The following is a 23,544-nucleotide window of genomic DNA, read 5'->3' on the forward strand; positions in this document are numbered from 1 at the left end:
AATAAAATAAATGCTTTACTTAATATTGAACGGAAATATTTTTAATCACTATTCAAAAATATAATATACATGTTCAGCTATTCTCCCATGATAAGATTTCTTCGATTGTTAATAATTTGGCCAGATTAAAAAAAAACTTATTCCGAGGAGATAGATGTTGCAGGTATAGCAGAATATTTTAAATGTAACTGACATAAATCATAGAGTAATAGAGATGCAATTCAATAGGGGACTCTGGCGCAAAATTTTGCTTTGCCCCACATCCAGAGGGAGCCATAAAGGGGCCATTCAAGTAATTTGATTGCTCAATTTAAATCTCCATTATAGGCACCTGTAAGAACAATATTTTACTGTGCTTAGTAATGCTTGGTTATTAAATTAAATTCAATTATTATTAATTAATGGTAACAATTATGAACAGAAATGTGACTCCTTCAATTTACCTTTTATATAAGTTTGATTTTGATCCACTTCTATTTGTACATATTCTGAGCTCGTGGTATTATTTTTACCATCACTAAATTGTTCATAAGTACTTAAAGGAAGGTTTAAATGTATCACAAAAATGTCTCACATGGTAACGATCATAAATCTGTTTCATATTTAACCCAACCAGTTTAGGATTTTTAATGTTTTCTACCCATTTTTTAAAAATCGTTTTTTTTTTAACGGAAAACGGTGATGCCTTTCCTCACTATCTGTGCATCCGGGCACATAACACTTTCTGGAACGGGAATGCATTTCAACTACCGACTTGTATATAGTAATAAACTAAAATAATAATTTAATGCTTAATTTAAAAAGCTAACCACACTGTTCTCAATATAGGGCACATTGAAAATGGCGTGCAAAATAAACAAACCATAGAACGAAATGAGCCAATCAGATTCCGTCGCGGCTCTTAGCATAGCTAATAAAACAATATGTTAAACGTAACGACATATACATGTTGGACGTCGCGAAACATTTCGCCCAAATTTCCAATGAAGTTAAATCTCTATTTCTCTATGACATAAATCAAATATCATTTTATGAGCATGCCAAAAATTTAATGGGTTTTCTAAATGCCCAATAAGTGGCATTTCCAGATGCTGCTTTGTAAAGTTGTTGTAGCACCTGATAATAAGTTCTTTCATTTTAGCTAGTTTTTTATCCAAATGTCTTTAGATGAAATACATTTTTTGTTAGTATTTGTGTCTTGAATTTCGAGTTGTAGTACTGTATTTGTATTTTCTGAAGTTAGAATGATTTCGACACCACCTAATTGAAGTAGTCACGTGATTGGAATAATCACATCTCTTTTCTATGGCGGTGTTTACGATTGGGTTATTGGCGGATAATTTTGATTAATTTTGATTTGATTTGTGTTCTGTCAGTTGTTCGCGCTCTGACGGATTTAAAGAAATTTCGGAAGTGCGCATGTGCAGTGTAAACGAATGAAATTTTGGCTGTGTCGACTTTTGGTGCCATCTAATACCTTCTATCATATCCAACATAACAAGTCTATAAAACTGTTAGTAACTTTTTAAATGAAATATATTTTCTCGCAAACATAATCAAAACCTTGTAACTCAAAACATTCAATCCAGCGTTTTTCCATTTTTTAAATTCTTTCTAACGCTTAAATTCATTCGACCTAAAGTTCGCCATCGCCTTCTTCAGGTTTGGAAACAGGAACTAGTCACAAAGGGTAAATCTGGAGAATATGTTTTATGAATATATGTTTTTTTATAACATCTTTATTAGATACGCTTAGTACAATCTTAATTTACAATTAATTTATTGCTACTTTTCCTATGTACTTGGATTAATTAACAAGCAAGACGAGTGCGAGAAAATACATCAGTATGTATTCCTCAATTATAAAATTATAATTATTTATTAATTATTAACTTATAGCTATAGTTTACGCTAAATGTATACACTTTATATAAGTTCGTATGGTTTTGTTCGCTTCAATCTCCTGACATCCTGCGCGCTGTCCAGCAGTTGTATTGCTTCAACGTTAGTATGATTTAGTAATCTTCTTTCGTGTTTCAAGGCGAAATCTTGGATAACTTCGCAAATCCATTTGATTTCCAGGTCATCGTGAAGTTCTTCATTGGTTACATAGCGATAGGCATTGGTAAACAATCGAAGAACCTTGTTTTGACAGCGTTGTATGACTAGTTGATTTGAATTTTTAGTGCAACCGCATATTTGCACCCCATAGGTCCAAATTGGCTTTATAAATGAATTATAGATCAACCTCTTTGATTTTAGATCAAGTTGAGAGTATCTTCCGACTAACCAGTATAGTTGTTTTATTTTGATTCTAATGTGTTTTGCTTTTTATCTAACGTGATGCTTCCAATTTAATCTACCGTCAAGATGGATTCCAAGGTATTTAGCTGATTCTGCTTGAGGAATAGGGCATCTATTGAGTTATATAATTAAGTTTTTATTATTTCGCCTCAGTGCAAAATTAACGTGGACAGATTTGGAGCTATTAAGTTGAATTTTCCAATCTTTCGTCAATTTGTAGATTTTTGACTGCCACTTGCACTTTTTCTATTGCTCGGCAAAGGTTCCAAGAAGTGTTTCATTTGTTGTTGGAATGTCAGCAGTGTAGAGCAGATACAGGAGAGGTCCTAAGACGCTACCTTGTGGAACTCCTGTCGAAATATTTTTAAATGTCGAGAACGCCATTTCGTGCGATACTCTAAATTTTCTTCCGAATAAATATGACTCCAGCAATTGACAATAGTTACGCGGTAACAATTTGCTCAGCTTACAGATTAATCCCAAATGCCAAACCCGATCAAAAGCTTGTGATACATCCAGGAATATTGCAGGGCAGTATTTATTTTCCTCAAACGCTCTTTCAATAGCTGCAGTTACTCTGTGCACTTGATGGATTGTTGAATGGTTATTTCGAAAACCAAACTGGAAATCTGGCATTGTTACCAAATGTTTAACACGTTTAAATATCAGTTTCTCAAATAGCTTTAATATTGCAGGCCTGTATAAATAGGCCTGTAAGTTTCGACTTGTTCTGCAGGTTTGTCAGGTTTTTTGAGCATAATTATTTGTGCAACTTTAAAGCATTCCGGGACATGCTTCAGCCATAAACATGCATTAAAAATATATGTCAACATGATGATTGCTTTTCGTGGCAGTTCTTTCAATAATCCAGGTGAAATATCATCTATACCAGGTGCCCTTTTAGGATTGAGGTTATCATTTTCAGTGGCAACTTCCAGTGGAGAAATTAGATTTATATCTACATCGGGTTGATAAACAGTATATGTATCCATGCTAGATTCTATATCATTAGGTTTTCCATAGCGAATAATCTTTGTCTGCTTGTGGGCTTAATTCACTTACATACTTTTGAAAGCAATGCTGTTTATATTCTTTGATCTTTTGATTCGTCTGATTACTAATTCTATTAAAAGTAGTTCGAGTACTTCATATTCTGATTTCTCTCTTGCTATTGGGGTAGCATCTTTTGCAGCTGACCGAGTTTGTTCAGCTATATGTTTGGTTTGTTGCTCAAGATCATTTATAGTTTTAAGTCTTACTTTTAAACTGATTTGTTCCTGCAGTATTAATCTGAATTTGTCCCAGTCAGTATACTTGTTGGTAAGATTAGGCTTTTTTGCTTTTCTTAGGATTGTCGCGCCCAGTGTCAACAATACTGGAGTGTGATCAGATGTTAGATCGCACAAGCTTTCTGTACTAATTTGATTTAACGAGATGCCTTTTGTAATGTAGAAATCCAGCAGGTTTGGGACTTTATTACTGTCTGTGGGCCAGTAAGTAGGTTCGCGCCCTGAATGATAATTACAATTTGTAAGGTTAATGGCTTTGAGTAATTCGTTTCCTTTTCCAGGTGTTATTATTCGTGAACCCCAAGCTGTATGTTTAACATTAAAGTCTCCACCAATAATAAACCTTGGGCCTAATTTTGAAAAGATATCTTTACATTGTTGTTGTATCATTTTATGTCTTGGTGGACAATATATAGCGCCAATATTTATTTTAGCCCCGTTTTTTTCCATACCAATTATCGTAGCTTGTATTTCTTCATTTTTAATATCTTCCTGTTCGAAATGTTGTATATTTTGTTTAATTATTAAAGCTGTTCCGCCTCGAGCCCGTTCATTGGGATGTAGTGTCCAGTAAGCATCATAACCCTGTATTTTAATGTAGCTTTTTTTTTAGAAAAGTGTGTTTCCGATATGAGAGCTATATCTATGTTATTTGTTTTTAAGAATAATTCTAGTTCCCGGATTCTTTGATTTAGTCCGTTTATACAGTCAAGTAAATAATTTATGTCATATATTTTTTTATTATTTTCGTTTTGTGTCATGTCTACGTAGAACAACGGAAAAGTTTTAATTTAGTTTTTCGCCATTTACATTAGTTGTCTTTTTCGCTATAGGCGTGACAGTTACTACTTCGTGCCCGCAAGATCGTAATGCCGATTTAATTTCGTCCTGATTTGTTGTGGACGGTAATCCTCTAATGACTGCTCTATACCACTTATGACTTTTTAACTGATAAGTGTGGTATTCGAGTTTATTGAATGAATTGTTTTTCTTCATCTCAATGAGATGCTTTTTTACATTCCTGTAGTCCGTTTTATTACAAAGGGTTACGTTAATATCATCGTTAGACAAAGCTTTAAACTGCACTCGGTCAGAGACTACTCCCTTTATTTGTGATCTAAATAATTTAAAATTGCCAACATTGCTTACTTTGATCGGAGGGGGCAGAGGGATTTTGTCTTCTTGCTTCTTTTTTTTAATATTTATAGCACTTTTTGCGATTGGCGAAGGCGTCATTTCTGACTTCCTCTTTTTATCCTTCTTGTTTGTTACTTCGATCCAGTCAGACTGTTCCCCTACCTCTAATACTAGTTCGTCTTCATCAGTGTAATAGTCTTCTGCATAATTAGTATGCTTTTTGGTGTATCTTGCGTGTGACCTTGCAGTTGCAAACGGATAGCAGCCATATCCTTAGATAATTGCAACAGTTGTTGGTTCAGAAGCGCGTTATTCGTTCTTATTTATTCGTTTTCTTTCAATAATATATTCAAATCCATGTTGTTGTCCATCATGTTATACTGTTATAATGAAATTTTTTTTTCAGTACCTTTCACTTTTTCCCCTTTCTGGAAAACGTGAAACATCTTTTGTTTGAAAGCACATATTTCCTTCACTTTGGGTTGGCCCTTTCACCGTATCTCATAAAAAATATATAGATGAATTTTTATTTGATATTTACGGAGACTCGTTTTCGAGAATGAAAAAACACGTGTTGACTCTATGAAGGTCGGGACCGAATTTTATGAATATGTACTGATAATTTGTGTGTGTGTATATATCTGTATATTGTCTTCATGGAACAACACTTTTTTCTTCTCTAGATGCTATCGTTTTTGATATTTCAAATCAATATCAAGTTTTCCAAAAGCTCATAATAATAGTAGTGATCGTTTCACAGTTTGCAAAATAATCTGTGCCATAACTCTGTTGGCCGGCAGGCACAACTTAGCCTACTTTGGTGCACGTTTATCCGGAGAAACCCACTATTTTGTTTGCTTCTTCTTCTTCCGGTATTTTGTTCGGATAGCGGCTGAACATCGTCAAACACTCCTTTGAAGAGGTCACACACGTTTGAGATGTCCACAGCTTCAGCCACCTTACATATCGATATCTGATTATCTGATCGTCCAATATCATTGCATCGATTGTACTCTTTTAGACGAACTGAATGTTCTGGAACAAAACAGAACTCAGATAAGCACTTCTTTATCATTAAAATTCGTTGTGCAGAATTCCCATAGTATTTATCACGCCTTTCCTCCGCTTCGGTTATAGTCCTTTTGTACATAAAAAATACCCAGCACACAAAAATAATTTCCAATTTTGTTAGAAATTATTTCCATCCATCCATAAAATTCGAAAGGTTGTGCTCTGTTAATGGCTGTGAAATACAAACTCAATGTGGAGGAACCTTTTCCGTTTGGAATCATACAGTGGACAAACTCAACCAGTTCTGACTCAATTTCAACATCCAGTTTATCGTGGAGATTGAAGACCAACCTTATCTGGCACACCATCCTTCTGGGTTTTTAATCATTCAACAGACCATAATAAAGCAAGATCCGTATTGGCTGATTACTCAGCTGCAAAAGGCATTTTACTCAGAATAGCCTGATTAGGAGTGTCTCAATATCAAAGTTCCCGTCCTGACGATGTAATCTGCAATGACTGCGAAACATCAGCTGGTTTTAGACAACAAACCCGGTTCCGATCTGAAAGTCAATAATACAAAAACTCTAAATGTTTTATTTAATATCTTGAATTAAACATTAACATACCCTCAATTGAAATTTAATCGTTTTTATGTTGTATGTCTGAATTACCTATCATAACCATATTATCTCAAGCAGACAAGTACAATGACTTGAATATAATTTATCGTGAATATAAAATATGAAAAGCATTTGTATATCAAGAACACTTGTAATAATATATACGTTTTATTCCTTTATTAAATTTTAATTATCCCCGCGATAAAATGTTTCACCAATACTAGTAATTACTGTGTTGTTATTAGGTAGTTTGGTTTATATTACCAGTAAGTATTTATGAGTTATATTTTTAAACTGAAACCTAATACTATTATTTTTCTAGCGAATTCGAAAATGAATATTGTATTCTTTATATTTGGACTTTATATAATTAAACAATCTGAAGGTTACTATAAAGATAAGCCTCTGCCACATAGAGAACTTGAAGATGTTGGAGAACCTCTCATACTTACCCCCTACATTGAAAACGGTTCAATAAATGAGGCTCAGCAAAAAGCAAAAGTGACCTACTCGGAACTAACAAAAAATAACCTCACGAGTTATTCCGGTTACTTTACGGTAGACAAGACCTATAACTCCAATTTATTCTTCTGGTTCTTTTTATCCGAAAATAATCCAAGCGAAGATCCAGTAATTCTGTGGTTACAAGGCGGGCCAGGAGCATCCAGTCTTTACGGCTTATTCACCGAAAATGGGCCTTATGAAGTTAATGAAAATCTAGAATTGAGTTACAGAGATTATTCGTGGACAAGAGACCATTCAGTATTATTCATCGATAATCCAGCTGGTACTGGCTTTAGTTTTACCGATAGTGGTTTTGCTCAAAACGAAACCAAAGTTGGGGACGACTTATATAGTGCCCTAGTGCAATTCTTCACGTTATTCCCAGATCTTCAAAATAACGATTTCTATGTCACTGGAGAATCTTATGGAGGAAAATATGTACCAAGCATTTCTTATACTATCCACAAGAATAACCCAGGCGCAGATCTCAAAATTAATCTGCAAGGATTTGCCATTGGAAACCCCCTAAGTGATCCAATAAACCAAGCCGACTATGGCTCTTATATGTATTATCTTGGATTAATAGATTCGAACCTGAAAACAAATTTAAAATCTTTACACGCAATGTTTACCTGTGCGATACGAAGACAAGAATACGAAAAAGCAACTAATTTACTAGAAACTATTAGATCTAAAATGCATAACAGTAACGGTTTACCAAATGTTTACAATCACCAGGCGATAAAAGAAGAGGATCTAGAATATTTTGCTACTTATCTCAGCCAAGATGAACTTAGACCACAAGTGCATGTTGGAAATGTCGAGTATGGTATAAGTAGTGACACTGTATATGATAATTTATTAGCTGATAAATCAAAAAGCATAGCACCATGGATTGAAGAACTTCTTAACAATTACAGAGCGCTGTTTTACAATGGACAATTAGATACAGCAGATCCATATCCTCTGATGGTAAATTTTCTTAAAAAACTATCATTCAACGGACACGATGAGTATCTAGCAGGAGAACGTCAAATTTGGCGAGTTGGTGATGAAATAGCTGGCTATTGGAAAACTGGTGGATATTTAACAGAAGTCCTAGTTCGAGATGCTGGACATATGGTTCCAACATTCCAACCAAAATGGTCTTATGATCTTATCTATAAATTTGTGAGAAATACAACTTTAGATTAAGCATTATAGTTTGCCAAAAATGTTATTTAATATATAAAAAAACTATCTTTCTACAGACTTTTGAATTATTAATTTATATAAGCTTAACTGAATGTTAAAAAATAATATAAAATAAAAATAACTTAAATAAAATTATATTTGTTCACCCAAAATTAATCAAAAACATTAATCCTATACACAATTAAAACAATAATACAGCTTTTGAGATAAATAACATATTCAAAACAAAATTGTACCACTATTACTCTTTGAATCAGGCAGTAATTTTCTTTTAACTGTTCGCGATAACCTTTAGATAGCTTTTAACTTAGCTCCAATTAGTAAGTAAAACTTTACTATACTTATAAACATATAATATATATATTATATATATACATATATATATATATATATATATATATATATATATATATATATATATATATATATATATATATATAATCATTAATATGTTTTAGGTTACAAATAATGAATTTGTTTTATACCTCTATCCTTTGTTGCATAATATACCAGATAGATGATACCATTCAAAGTCCACATAGTGACTCGGATCCATTGATTCTTACTCCTTTAATAGAAAATCATCAGTTTAAAAAAGCTCTTCAATTATCAAAAGTGAAGCTTCCAAACTATCCTAAACTAGTCAGTTACTCTGGATATTTTACAGTTGATAAATATTTTGGTTCAAATTTATTCTTTTGGTTTTTTCCATCAGAACAGAATTTTAATAAAGATCCATTAATATTATGGTTACAAGGTGGGCCAGGCTGGTCAAGTTTAACAGGACTTTTCTTAGAAAATGGGCCTTTTTTAGTAACTAATGAAGGTAAATTAGAGCGAAGAAATATAAGCTGGACCAAGAATCACTCAATATTGTACATAGATCAACCAGTGGGAACAGGATTCAGTTTTACTCATGATGGATATGCTGAAAATCAAACAATTATATCAAAACATTTATGCTCTGCTTTGACACAATTCTTTAAACTATTTCCTGAAATTCAAAAAAATTCATTTTTTATAGCTGGAGAATCATATGCTGGAAAGTATATTCCAGCTCTAGGATACGCTATAAAGCAAAATGAAATTTGTACACACATTAACCTTCAAGGTTTAATTATCGGAAATGGATTAATTGACCCTGAGAATCAAATGGTATATAGTGATTATTTATATAAACTAGGGCTAATTGACGAAAACGAGAGGCAAAATTTTAAAGAATATGAATATAAGATTATAGAAAATATTCAAAAAAGAAAATTTATGCTGGCTAGTAATTTGATGGACCAATTTGCTATAGGATATACAGAAAAGTCAATAATTTTAAATACTACTGGGTTATTATCTCCATATAACTACCTACTAGTAAATAACACAAATGAAACTTGGACCAATTTTATTAACAATGATGGAATCAAGAGAAAAATACATGTGGGCGGAATCAAATTTGATATAAACAAGAAAACTGTTGAGAAGAAATTGTGGCTGGATATACCACATAGTCAAGCAAATATACTGGCACAACTACTTAGCTACTATAGAATTTTATTATATAGTGGTCAAGATGATATTATAGTAGGTTATCCTTCAACAATAAATTTTATTTCAAAATTAAATTTTACTGGAGCCAACGATTATAATAAGTCTGTAAGAAGAATATGGATTATTAATCAGGAAATTAGTGGATACATTAGGTCTGGTGGAAATCTTACTGAAGTTTTAGTAAGAAATGCTGGACATATGGTACCCCTTGATCAGCCAAAATGGTGTTATAACCTAATTTCTAATTTTATAAGGCAATCTCTATGATAAGCAATTTGTTGATATTATATAATCCATCTGACCATATATATATATATTGTTTTACACACATTACTGTTCTAAATAAATAATACATAAACAAAAACATTCATTTATAAATTTGGTTAGATACCAAATCAACAGCTCTTCTTCCCCATATTCCTTTAAATTGGAACTACTAGATTCTGCTAAAATAGAACATAATATCTACTGTCATCTGCTGGGAAATTTAATTTGTTAAGATACTCTGTGGAGCACAAATTGGCTCAAATTCATTGCAGTAAAAATAGTAGAAAATGGCACAACCTCTAAAAAAGTCTTTGAAACAAGTTAAACCCATTTTATCCCTTGACAAAGAAGAAGCTAGAAAAAGGGTATTACATTTATATAAAGCATGGTTTAGACAATTACCTTATATTGGTATGTGAAATATATAACCTCATTTATAGTTTATGTAATATTTGTAATTTTCAGTGAGACGATATGATATTCCAAAAAATGTTGAGCAATGTCGCTCGAAACTCAGGGAGGAATTTACTAAATACGATGATATCAAAGATGTGAGGGTCATCGATATGATGATTATTAAGGTATGGTAAGATTAACTGAAATAATACATTTCTGAATCATTATGTTTTAGGGGCAAATGGAGTTGAAAGAAACTGTAAATGTTTGGAAACAAAAAGGTCACATAATGGCTTATTTCAAAGACACAATTGAGCCTAAACCAACAGATTTTCTTTCAAAATTTTTAACTAGCAAAGATTAATATATGGTATTTAAGAATAAAATATGTAGTACTATAAATATATAGGTAAAATTATATAAGGTACATTTAATATACCCTAAAGGCATATGTACAAAGCTTATGATTTATTAATATAAAATTTTCACAAAGTAAAATATAAAAAGTATTCTAAAACTAAACAAAATTGTTTACAATAATAATCGATTAAAATCATATTCTTCTATTTCCTTTTAAGTAAGGGGAATCTTTTCCTAATAAAAGGTTTTATTTCTTGTAAATCTTGATATCAAGTCAAAAGCCCAAGCAGGTTGATCTGCTGGTACCATATGACCTGCATTTCGGACAAGAACTTCAGTTAAATATCCAGCAGTTTTGACATACCCCGCTAATGTTTTGTTTACATACCATTTATTCCTGAAATAGTTAACAAATATATACACATTTTTTGTAGATACAATTATTACCTTGTAGCAATTTTATATTGATCTGCACCATTAAAATATAAATTCTGAAGGTAGTTTTCTGTTAATGGGTAAGCTACAATAATATCTAATTGCCCATTATAGATTAACACTCTATAATTATTTAAAAGTTCTGACAGCCATGAAGCAATACTTTGCATAACATCATTCATTAAATTTTGCTTAAAAATAATTGACAGTTTTCTTTTTAGCCAATAAAATATAGTTATTTGAAAAACTTACCTCTACTATTTGATTCTCAATGTTAAAGCTAGTATTCCCAACATGAATGCTTTGCCTAACGTCTAATCTTTGTATGTATTTTCCCATAAGCAACAGCTCTGTATTCAATGGATCTACTGGATAGAGATAATTAAAGTAATTGTCAAAACCAGTAATATTTTTAAATATTGAGGTATGGTTATTGGTATCACCATTAAGGAGTTCATCAAAAACTTTAAAAGCTTTTATAAACTGATTATTTTGAATGTAACTGGTTGCTTGTTGTTCATATGATTGAAAAACTTTTCTTCCATTACTATCAATTAAACCTATCTGATAGAGATAATCACTATATTTTAGCTGGTTTATTGGGTCAGTAAGACCATTCCCAATACTCAAGCCTAAAACAAAGTATTTTTAAAGTATTACAGTTAAATATTTAATCTGTTAAGTTACTAAATAAAGAATTTATAATTTAGAAATAATAGCAATATAACATTTTAGTAATTTTATTACCTTGAAGATTAATTTTTAACTGAGGAGGATTTTTAGCATGATTTCTTGAATGTATTATATACGATACAGCAGGAACATATTTGCCACCGTAAGATTCTCCACTTACAAAGAATGGGTTCTTTTGTAGTTTTGGAAATAATGTAAAGAACTGAATTAATGCAGAATATAAATCTTCTCCAACTTTATTTTCAGTTTGTGCATATCCACCTGAAGTAAAACTATAACCAGTTCCTAAAAAGGGTATTAAATATATGTATATTAAGTGTATTAAGTAAGTATATATATATATATATATATATATATATATATATATATATATATATATATATATATATATATATATATATATATATATATATATATATATATATGTATATATATATATATGTATATATATATATATATATATATATATATATATATATATATATATATATATATATATATATGAATATATACTATATTTACCAACGGGATTATCAATATACAGCATATTATGGTTGTGTACCCAGGTATATTGTCTCTCTCTTAGTCCTTTTTTAAACTTAACTGAGAAAGGTCCATTTTCTGTAAAAAGACCAATCATACTGGATGCACCTGGGCCCCCTTGTAACCAGAGAACTACAGGATCATTATCTGAATCAGTAGTGGATGGAAAATACCAAAAAAACATATTTGAGTTATAATCTTTGTCTACAGTTAAATACCCAGAATAACTAGTAAAGTTCTTAAACCCATTAAAAGTAACTAATGAAGCATTTTGAGCTTCTTGAATCTTATTTTGTTCAATCAGGGGAGTTAATATAAGTGGATTTCCTGCGTTACCAGTTATTGCTTCTGAAGGTATCTTGGTGTAAAAATTCGGAAAGGCACTATTTATTATCTTAAAATAATATAGAAGGATAAAACTTAAAAAAGTTTTCATTTTTACACAATAATATAATGGCGACTTAATAGAGATAACTAAGAATTGAGAATATTTTAACAAAAGGTTATCGGAAGTTTACATTATCATATCCAAATACATTACCACAATCTATAGTTTATAAAAATAGGTTATATACTTGGTGAAAGAATCTTCCATAATTAACTAATGCAATGTTTTAGTTGAGTACTTCTTTAGTAACTAAATAATTTTACAAATATTAATTTTATTTGCTAGTCACAATCATTTATTTGTATATTTCAGTTGAGTAGTGTGTGAGTGATATACAAAAATTTTGTAGGGAATAGGAATCATAAAAGTAAAACATTAATAATATATGAAATAAATCAAATTTAAAATATGTTCCGGGTGGCCGCCGAGAGATGGTGCTTTGAAATCGAATGGCTTTTTGACAGTGGTTCCACATATATGCGTAATGTTTTTACATTATAATTTTTTAGTTAAAATAATAACGCTTCTCATTATTTACGGGAAAGAATTTGAATATAATCATTCTACTTGTGCCTAACCTATAAGTTGTTTATTTTTTTGCATTGTAAATTTCTTATTTTCGATCGTTTTTGGATCTGTTTAATTTAATCCCAAAATTGTTCAATATTGCTTATTGCTTATTTTCCTTAGTCTATTTTTCTATTAACTGAAATTACTAACTTAAAGGTTAGTACTAATTGTTTACGGATCGTTGAATCGTATACCTTATTAAATCGTATACCTTATATGTTTTAAGAGTTTTTTTTACTAGATTACTGTTTTATTATTATACTATACATAAATAATTGCAATATAGTTATTATTACATATGTTCTTCTTCATATATCAAATATTTTGAATCGTTATATCATATTGTTTCCTTTACCTTCACCATTTTGTAATGAAAACATTAAATTTGATTACAAAAATATAATTCGAATATGTTTACATCTAAAGGATGGCTTTCTATTTATTAACACGATAGGTTGAAGTCTAGTTATTTAAAACAAGATATTTAAGTTTTTATCTTTTGTTTTGAAATAAGCATATAGTTGTTTAAAAACTTTTTTTATTCAGCTTCTTTTGCTGCAGTTGAAGTACGTGTACATATTAAGGCCGTATCTAGCGAATACGGATAATTTGAACTTTATTAATGCTATAACCAAAGGTTCTTATCGAAAGTAACAATATCTGTAATAGTGTAATATATTGGAGAAAAATTATACTATAGAGATTTAACACAATTAGATTATGAAATAATTTTATAGTAATTCCTCAGTCCAGTAGAGCTTTATACATCTAGTAACAACAAAATGTTTTGTAATCAGATGAAACAGTTTCGAGTTATTCTGACCACACCGCTAGATTTTTTTGAGAAGTCAAAGCAGAGGAGGACCCGATGGCTGAATTTAAAAAATCATTTACTAAATGTGCTTCTTTGATTTATTAAATTGTTTTAAACAGATATTTTATTTTTTATATCCAAAAAAAAAAGTAAAATAGACATTATTACTTTTTTATACTCACACATACAGACAAATTTATTAAATTCGTACCAGCATTGCATTGAAAGGTCCTTGGTCATGTGCATTGCTTCAACGGCAAAATCCGATTTTTTGCATTGTATTGTTATTAGTGATAAAATCTGGATCCATCTTTAAGGTAATCCAAAACTAAAACTATCATGTTTATCCATCAGCATTAACGGCCAACCGGAATATACATGGCTCTAAGCTAATGCTGCGTATTTAGTGGGATCAATTTGATGTCAATGAGGATCGCTATCGATTATAATTGATGCGTTTGAGCCGAGTACTGCGCGAAAGACGGTCGGAATACGACCAAAGACATAAAAATTATAATTCAGCATGTTAACGCTCGATCACAAGTTGCAAAACCGCTGAAAATAAACTTGAGAACATTATTATAATTGAATGATAACAGTTTATGTTTGTTGTCATTTGCCTTATTGAACAGGTTTGTGGTGACTAACGCTGTATTCCAATATCCTCTGAAGCATCAATTAACATATCGGAAACCAAAAGGTGTTGATTGAGCGGTGTTGGATTATATTTTTATTAACTCCCTATTTGGTTCGATGATCATCATTAATTGCCATCATGATAAAGTGTAAAAAGTCGCATACAACTAGTCAAGACGGGAGCTACTTGCGGAACCTAAAACATCAGAAGGAGTTTCAAATCGAAACTACAAATACATTTTACGCATTCCTTAGGCACTAGGATAATTAAATGGTATTGATGTGAATACAATGGAAAATCAAATATCTAAAACAATTGTCGAGTGTGTCACTAAAGTATCTCTATCAGCCCATTATAAATCACAACCCTGAATATTCTAGGAATGTCGAAAACAAGCAAAAATCTAATCGACAATTTGGAAATTACTGCATCCAAACGTGAATATCGAACGTTGTACCCAACGCTTAAGAGACAACGACAGCACTCAGAAAGGAGATGGAGCATCTTGAGCGATGGAGAACGTTCTTCATGCAACTATATTAGCATGTTCCACCATAAGGTTTAGCAAGTCCGCCATCAACTGACATTCTAGAAACTTTATTTTGTGATGGCGATCCAACAATAGACAAATTGCGAACAGAAATAAAGTCATGAAAGTGAGGTAAAAACGCTGGAGTCGATCAAGTTACGACAGAAATGATTAAGTCCGGTGGGGAAACGTTGTTTCAACAGCTGTTCTGCTCACACAAATTTGGCGACCGGAAAGAGCATCGTTAGCATGCAAGAAAGAGATAATTGTAATACATAGATGCTTCAAAATAAAGCTGTTAAAAATGTATAATACTCTACTCATAATTTTGTGAATTATTTTGCTAAGAGTGACACTACCTTTTATCTTTGATCAAAAACAATTCCTTGTTTTAATTTTATACTGCTTCTTGATTTGAAAAATACCGTTCAAGGGAAGCATTGGCTTGAAAAGTGCTATAAGGACTCTTCTTCATCAGAAACAGCAATAAAACGTTGGTTTGCTGACTTCAAACGTGGTCGTAGATATACAGATGTTGCAGTATGCAGTGGACGTCCAACTGAGGTGATAACACCAGAAAACATAAAAAGTCCACAAAATTGTTTTGAATGATCGAAAAGTGAAGTTGCGTGAGTTAGCTAACATAGTAAAGATATCAAAAGAACGCGTTAGTTTTATATTGCATGAGCACTTCACTATGAGAGAGCTCTGTTCAAAGTGGGTGTTGCGTTTATTCACTGTTGACCTAAAACAAAAACGTGTTCATGTTTCTGAGCAGTGAGCCATTTTTAAACGTAACAAATCGGAATTTTTGCGTCTATATGTGACAATGGATGAAACATGGATCCATCACTTCACTCCGAAATCAAAACGATCGTCATCTTAGTGGACAGCAACTGGCAAACCTCGTCCAAAGCGCCTGAAAGCCCAACATTTCTCTGGAAAGGTTATGGTCTCGGTATTTTGGGATGTGCGTGGTGTAACATTCCATCGACTATTTTGAGGGGAAAAGCACTCAATAGTGAATATTATAAAGCGTAGCAAACAAAAAAAAATTATTTCATCAAGACAATGCATCGTGTCACTAGTCAACCAAAACAATGGCAGAATTGAATAGAATAGAATATGATACTACAAACTCCTTGACCGATTTGGTGTTAGCTGATGATAGCTCTATATTCGCTGATACATATGCATTCTTCCTGATATAGTTCGCACCGTAGTATCATGTGGCTTGAGAATTAACGAAGAAAAGACCAAAATCCTAACAACTGATAGATTACCTACTATTGCAAATCGCTACGGGATCCATTTGGAGCAGTGCAGCAGTTCAAGTACTTGGGATCAGTAGTACAGGAGAAAAAAGTGGTACCTACCACCGAAGTAATAAACGGAATTGGCCAAGCTGTAGTAGTTTTTGCTTTTCTAAGATGGTGCGTGTAGAAGAGAAAACATATTACAAATTAGCTTCTTTCACAAGCTTATCCTGCCAATTATTTTGTTGGCTCCAAGATTGAAGACACTGTTACAGCTTGACATGTGTAAACTTGAGGGTCAAGATTATTGAAAAATATTTGAAAAATAAAACGGATATTGTCCGAGCACAGAACTGTGGCTGAATTTAGTTAAGTATGTTCGAAGTTCTGCAACACCAATCGCAGCATATTGGTTGGGAACGTAGACTCTCCCTGAGCGTCGGCTATGTATTAATGATGATGATGAAATAATACCATAAGTGCAGGATACATTAGAAATCATCGTGGTCCGGTAGATTAAATATAATGCGCTGGCGCGTGCGTCCTTACGATTGAGAAATATTTTAATATTCTCAGTATTGCTTGGGATGTCGAGGGTGACCCTGCGTCTTAATTATAACTAAGCTTCTGATATCGGCATAGTATTAGTCTTCAAGACGTAAAATAACCTCTGTATTATTTTTTAAAATAAATGGTAATGTTCATAAGTTTTATAATAACCTATGTACACCAAACAGGTATTATAGAGTAAAAATGACCTTTAAAAAACAGTATAATGACATTAATTTACAAAACATTTTATAGGAGATAAAAAGAAATATACAGCATAATATTAAATTTTTAATTATAAATTAAAGGATATAAAACAACGAACCTTAACTATGCCAAAACATTTACTAAACTACAACATATTTGGATAATACAAATGTATTATATGTAAAAAAAAATTTATTACAACTTCCTTGTAGATACATTCCTTTATACTTCTCGCACTATTTACTAATTAATTACAATAGAGTAAAAGTTGCAATAGAACATTTTCCAAATAAAGGCAAGGTTAGCATATTTAATGGAAAAAGAGCTTACCCATTAAAAAACCACCATCATATTTAATGAAATCAAGATACAAGTACATAAATACATGACAATATTTTGTCTTTTTTCAATACATATATACCTTTCAAGTATTTCTTATTAGATCTGCTTTTCTCTTCTTTGATATTTTGGCAGATAACTTTTCGTTATCATCCAATCATACTGCTGTAGCAGGTATAATACTTTCCCAAATAACTACCTTTTCAGGATTAATGGTATGCAATCTTTTCCTTCAGTTCTGCAATGCCTATAAACTGGACGATTAATTGATATTACTTAAATATATAATTCCCTATTACTTTGTCAAAATTCAATTACAGTATGTTATTTTGTGATTCCTATTTTCTAGTTGTAGTTGTTTCAATATTGAGTCGTATAGCATTCCTAACAAAAATAATACTTATACATAAAGACTTAAATTAATCTTATGCGCATAACTCTTCTTGCCTTATTCTAGTCTACTTAAAATTAATTCGTAAGATAATAATTACATCGGTACTTTTATACTTATACAGTTGTATATTAAGCTTCTTGACTTCTTGAAACTTCTTGTTCTCTGAAAAATTGTTTAAGCAATAATATTTGTTCTTTATCGTTCTTTGGTTTCTAAATTTCCAAACCTTACAAATTCTTAAAATATAAATTAGAGTGTTTAACATCAGTATTATGAATCTGTCAAAGATGCTGCCGAACTTTAGTAGGTATGGATACTAAAGTCATTAAGTTGAGGACACAAGAGGGCTGATGATCCTTTTTGTCATCGGATTTAGTTGTGTAGCAATCTCCTGGTGAAATTTTCGCATATGTCAGTTTCTTTCTCTTGCTGCTAAGTATGTGTTATTACAAACTTGAGATATTAATTTACTTTCAGTGCAAAATTTAAGTCATTTAATTAATTTATCCTATTTGTAGCAACTGCAACTAAACTTACCTTTGACTCTTTTTGTAATCCTATTAAAATGCTAAAATGTTAAAGTAAAAGGCATTCTTTTTAAGTAAAAAGGAAAGCCAAAATATAACTTTATAAAAAGCCATATCAAACGCTTTAATACTTAAACAAATAAATGCCCAACCTTTAATCAAAGCGATACGGTACATTGCCATTTCTTTTGAGGAACGCTTGGCTTGCAATACCATGCAATGTTGCCAAATCTAAAGGCAATAACTATATATTGTACTAAATACTAAAAAAACGTATATACTCTATTATTATTTTTTGTTTAAAAACAAAATATAAAAGTTAATGTCAGAAAGTCTTGTTAAATATATTATTTTTCTATAATAAAATACATTCACAAAGCAAATAGCCTAGCTGTAAATGGAAACATCGACATCATCGAATCGTACAAAAATAGTAAGAATGATGCAGAGAGTTATTTTCTGAAACCTGCGCTTTTCTACCTAACTATAGTAAATCCACCAAAATTAATTCACGCCCATTGCTTATCGATGCTGAAACTCATTTGAAATGTTGAAAACAATTTAGCTCTCGACCTGTTTTTTTTCGTTCCAGTCCAAAAACCCTATACAAAAGCCACTTTTAAAAGCCGTACTCTGGATGCCGTCAGACGTTTCGTTTATAAATTTAAAGAAGAAAATAAAACGTGAAGGTGGAGCGACAATTCGCCGTTCTAAAGCCGAACATGTAGCCCCTGTTTCGTTTATTTTCCGGACCATTCTGTCCGTAACTGCGAGTTCCTTGGGCAATTAAAACGGGCTTATCTGCATAAAGCGGCCGTCGCGACGCTGGATGACGCAGCCCGTCCTCGCTCTGTTCTGCTCTAAGAGGGCCCGTAAATACCATTCTTTTCAGGGTCGGATCTACAATTTTTCCTCTACACCTTCGTATTGTAACGGTTGATCTCATAATCCTTTGATCATTTTTTATTTAAAAGAGGCTTTTATTGAGAAAAGTTGGTAGAATATATATTAATCAAAATATTTGTCATCACTATTTGCAACTTTTATTATAGACAGGAAAAATGTAATACTTACCCATCAGTACAATCAGGGCATAGAATAACAGATGTAATTGAAGGCGGGGTGTTCAGCTATATTGTTAAATGTAGCATAAGCCTTCGTTAAGATATAGCATGACTGCTTTGTTCATAAGCTGCAGGAAATGTTACAGAAACAACACATCGAACTATTAAAATTTTACGTTAAAAGAGAAAGCCTACTGAACAATAAAGGAAGCTGAAGAAGGTGCACAAGCAGGTGTATTGGGACTAATTCTTTACTTACTCTATGAATGTGATATACCATAAATGGAATATATCACGATGATTAAATTTGCCGAGGGCACTAAAATTCTTGCTGTGGGTGACAACAGTGAAGAAGCAATGACGACAGGCAAGTGACAATATAAATAATTGGACCTAAACCTGGAAAAAAAATTAACGAAACTAAATCTGTACATGTTCAGTTTACATATAATCAGACCGCACAGGCACCAATAACAACAAATAATACTATCATTCCATATAGTAAAAACGCTCTGTATGTAGCAATGAATCTTTACGCAAAAATTTAAAAAGGAAAAGGAAAATTCTATAGTTAAAATATAGGAAAATGTATTGGTTAATTGGAAGAAAATCACAATTATTTATGAAAACTGTATGGGATACATTGAATTCAATTATGGGAATGTTTCGCGAAAACTAATATAATACGATACAAGATTTGTAGGTGTACCTAGATTCTACAGAACTGATTATCTGCATCGAGACCTTCAGGTCAACTCAGGTTGACTGTCACTCAGGAAATCAAGATAACTACAAACATGACGACAGGCTTCATTCTCATATCAATATCGAAGTAATACAACTCTGACAACACTAGAAGAAGGAGGATGGAGGAAGGAGAGGAAGAAGATGGAGGCAAAATATTCAAACAATTTGATTTTGTGTAGTTTAGTGTATTTAATAGAAAAATAGCAGTGTTGATACATAAACATTGTTACACCATAGACTAAGATACGGCCGATGGGTCTTCCTAATATATATATCTGGATTTAAGTTGTTGTAAAGATACATTGTAGGTTAGCCGCCAACGACTAGTAAAAATGTAAGAATAAAGAATTAAAAAACAAATTGTGCCAACTGAGCCACGCTCCATCAGTCTGAACAAATTGTAATCAGAAGGTGTTATATTTGGTGGTTTCGCTACAGAACTTCTCATTCAAGGTGTAATATTGTATCCATTACAGCGCTTGTAGTGGCCCTGTACTGGCCCTGTAGTGACGTAGAAGTCATAAAAGTTATTATATTTTAATAAATTGTTTTGAAAAATTACAATTGGGTTTGTAATTTAATTAGTCAGTAGAATGTGACTTCAGAGGTTGGTCACGTGATGCATATGAAATCCACAACCAATAAAATGCTTTCTTAATAAAATATTTTCTTTACAAGTGCCTGTAATTGTAATTTAAACTAACCGATCAAATGCAGCGAAATGCATCAAGGATTGGTATGCTAAGTTTAGACGTGGTGAAATGAGCACCGAAGACGGTGAATGCAGTGGACGCCCAAAAGAGGTTGTTACCGATGAAAACATTTAAAAAATCCACATGAATGAAATAGCAGACACTCTAAAGATATCAATTGAACGTGTACATCATATTATTCACGAATATTTGGGTATGAGGAAGTTCTGTGCAAAGTGGGTGCCTTCCTGTTGAGACCACCCAAAACAATTATGAAATTAAATGTATTAAAAGTTAACACTCTATAATATGTATCATTTCGTGGAACAAAGCAAAATGAGTGTAAACAAAATATTCCTTCAGTACGCTGAAAATGTCTGAATGTGTACCGATTAAATCGCATTTGCTGGAAGTTATACTTTTGTGCTCTAAATTGAAGCAAAAGACAGCTTGTGGTTATCGAATGCTGTGTGAAGCTTTTAACAGACATATTCTAACGATTTTAGCATGTGAATACTGGTTCCCCCATTTTAAAAGCATTGATTTTGACACCAAAGACAAAGACCAGAACGTTCTTAACCAATAGCCAAACATTTCTGAAAACGAGGATTTGGAGGTATCACTTGATCATGATTTGTGTAAAGCCCAACAAGAATATGCAAAGTTGTTGGGAGTAACAAAAAAGCATTTGTAATCACTTAAAGAACATGAGAATGGTCCAAAAGCTTAGATATTTTGTGCCTTATGAATCCCACGAATTCGTACCAGCCATCATATACTGAAAGGCCCTTAGTTATGTGTGAATTATTGCTTCAACGCCAAAATCCGATTTGTCATCATGACAAAGTGTAAAAAGTTGCATACAACTTATCAAGACTGGAGCTATTTGCGGAACCTAAAACATCAGAAGGATTTTTCGAATCGAAACTATAAATATATTTCTTTCGCATTCCTTAGGCACTAAGATACTTAAACGGTATAGATATGGATACAATGGAAAATCAAATATTTGAAATAATTTTCGACATATTACAATGTGAAATTTTGTATCTTTCACAACTGTTATAGTGTCCATGTAGTGATGTAGAAGTCGGCAACCTCGGCATAATTTCACAACGATGCATGACATCCAAATTATTTGATAGTTTTTGATGACAGTTTGGTTCGGTGGAAGCCTTCTACTACGTTTGCTTGTTTTGTCTTGGATTAAAAATCTACCATTCTTAAAAACCTTGAAACCATTCCCGACAAACTATTTCGCTAATGTAAATATTACAATATGTTTCTTAAAGCAACTGATGTGCTTCACCTCCAGATAGCTTAAAATTATAGGACCAAAACAAAAATTAGTGACAAAAGGCGCTTATTTACCCGAAAACTTTGGTAGGTGTTATTATTTCAAAGTTCTTAACGCTATTGCAATCTAATTTACTTTTTTCTTGAACCTATTGTTTGGTTCACATCCCTGTTTAAAAATTTTCTTCATTGACGTTTCTTATATTCCACACTATAATCGGCATTTGTAAATCTCCTGAACTTGTTCACACGGTTTGTTGATCATTATCTTAAAAAGTATATTATTCTCCATTACAATCAATATACTTATGCGCTTGAGTTAATCTTCGTAAAACTTTTTTCACTACGACTAAGGTAACGTGGGTTTCAAAAATAAATAAGGGGCTCATAATCAGACTTACATTTTTAACACAAAAAAATGTTTTAAAACAAAATATGTACATAATAATCATTGTAATAACTATATGAAAATAAGCAAAGACCTTACTTAACCTATCTAGTACGCGCATTTTATATTCTATTATATACACACAATTTGTGCACAATGTGTGTTAAAAATCTGTCTGATTTTATTTTACTTTTTAGTGAGTTCCTTATTTATTTTTTGAAGTCGGCTCAATTTTTTTGTTAAAAATATTTTATCTTTCTCTTTTAGTGTTGGATATTTACTAAATTAATTACGCAGTTATTTTATTAATTATTACAATGGGTAGGCCAAATAAAGATGCAGCCCGTGTGAGGAAAAATAAGATTAAGGAAACAATGATTGAAAATAACGCTTCAGGCCCCGGAGTCCGCTACCTAGGTGATTTGACAAATGTACTAACCAAACTAAAACAAGAAAATATCGTTGCCTTGTCGGCAATTGAACTCACTACCTCCGCATGTGAATCGAACGCTTTAATCACTTCACCATAGAATCAGTTGCCTCCTATATTTGTACGTAACCGCGGTTTGATAATAGGTGCTAGTAGTTGTAATGAGTATTCAAAATTTTAATAAACATTATGTATTTTTGAATGCACCCATAAATATTTGTCAACCAACAAAGGGTCGATCCTTTCTTACATTACTCCTTTCTTAAATTCGTTCTTTTACTTTTTTTGCAATTATTCGATATTTTCTCAGCATATAAACCTTCCCTGGATTTACACAAATATTTGAAAACCAAAATTACTCAAATACATTCGGCCGTTTTCGAGATTTAGCGAGACTAACGAATAGTAATTGATCTATA

General features: G+C 32.0%; 2 protein-coding genes and 2 pseudogenes across 4 annotated transcripts; 3 read left to right on the plus strand and 1 right to left on the minus strand.

Annotated features, from left to right (window-relative positions):
• Window positions 1-6,498: 6,498 nt before the first annotated feature.
• On the plus strand, window positions 6,499-8,194 carry LOC143191937 (venom serine carboxypeptidase pseudogene; annotated as a pseudogene). The gene is made up of 2 exons (XR_013004676.1): window positions 6,499-6,630; window positions 6,687-8,194. The product of XR_013004676.1 is annotated as a venom serine carboxypeptidase pseudogene (transcript).
• A 93-nt stretch (window positions 8,195-8,287) lies between these two features.
• LOC143191938 (venom serine carboxypeptidase pseudogene) lies at window positions 8,288-9,968 on the plus strand (annotated as a pseudogene). The gene is made up of 2 exons (XR_013004677.1): window positions 8,288-8,382; window positions 8,521-9,968. The product of XR_013004677.1 is annotated as a venom serine carboxypeptidase pseudogene (transcript).
• Window positions 9,969-10,087: 119 nt separating this feature from the next.
• On the plus strand, window positions 10,088-10,690 carry ND-B14 (NADH dehydrogenase (ubiquinone) B14 subunit). The gene is made up of 3 exons (XM_076397380.1): window positions 10,088-10,282; window positions 10,337-10,452; window positions 10,503-10,690. The coding sequence occupies exons 1-3, from the start codon at window positions 10,159-10,161 to the stop codon at window positions 10,629-10,631; spliced, it is 369 nt and encodes a 122-aa protein (XP_076253495.1). The 5' UTR covers window positions 10,088-10,158; the 3' UTR covers window positions 10,632-10,690.
• A 30-nt stretch (window positions 10,691-10,720) lies between these two features.
• Window positions 10,721-13,015, minus strand: LOC143191936 (venom serine carboxypeptidase). The gene is made up of 5 exons (XM_076397379.1): window positions 12,278-13,015; window positions 11,810-12,040; window positions 11,315-11,694; window positions 11,075-11,253; window positions 10,721-11,024 (listed from the first exon to the last, which is right to left on the minus strand). Exons 1-5 carry the CDS (start codon window positions 12,732-12,734, stop codon window positions 10,862-10,864), a joined length of 1,410 nt encoding a protein of 469 aa, XP_076253494.1. The 5' UTR covers window positions 12,735-13,015; the 3' UTR covers window positions 10,721-10,861.
• Between the last annotated feature and the right edge of the window lie 10,529 nt (window positions 13,016-23,544).

This window comes from Rhynchophorus ferrugineus, unplaced genomic scaffold, assembly GCF_030347505.1.
Source record: "Rhynchophorus ferrugineus isolate W39M unplaced genomic scaffold, kcgeb_rfMv2 rfM2, whole genome shotgun sequence".
In the NCBI taxonomy this organism is placed as follows: Eukaryota; Metazoa; Arthropoda; class Insecta; order Coleoptera; family Curculionidae; genus Rhynchophorus; species Rhynchophorus ferrugineus.

Excerpts from the sequence above, each read along its gene's own strand:
- ND-B14 (XM_076397380.1), top strand. The coding sequence starts at position 10,159 with ATGGCACAACCTCTAAAAAAGTCTTTGAAACAAGTTAAACCCATTTTA. Across the intron at positions 10,283-10,336 it reads TAGACAATTACCTTATATTG|TGAGACGATATGATATTCCA; the intron begins GTATGTGAAATA and ends TGTAATTTTCAG. Across the intron at positions 10,453-10,502 it reads TCGATATGATGATTATTAAG|GGGCAAATGGAGTTGAAAGA; the intron begins GTATGGTAAGAT and ends ATTATGTTTTAG.
- LOC143191936 (XM_076397379.1), bottom strand. The coding sequence starts at position 12,734 with ATGAAAACTTTTTTAAGTTTTATCCTTCTATATTATTTTAAGATAATA. Across the intron at positions 11,695-11,809 it reads GTTAAAAATTAATCTTCAAG|GCTTGAGTATTGGGAATGGT; the intron begins GTAATAAAATTA and ends ACTTTGTTTTAG. Across the intron at positions 11,025-11,074 it reads CAATATAAAATTGCTACAAG|GAATAAATGGTATGTAAACA; the intron begins GTAATAATTGTA and ends TAACTATTTCAG.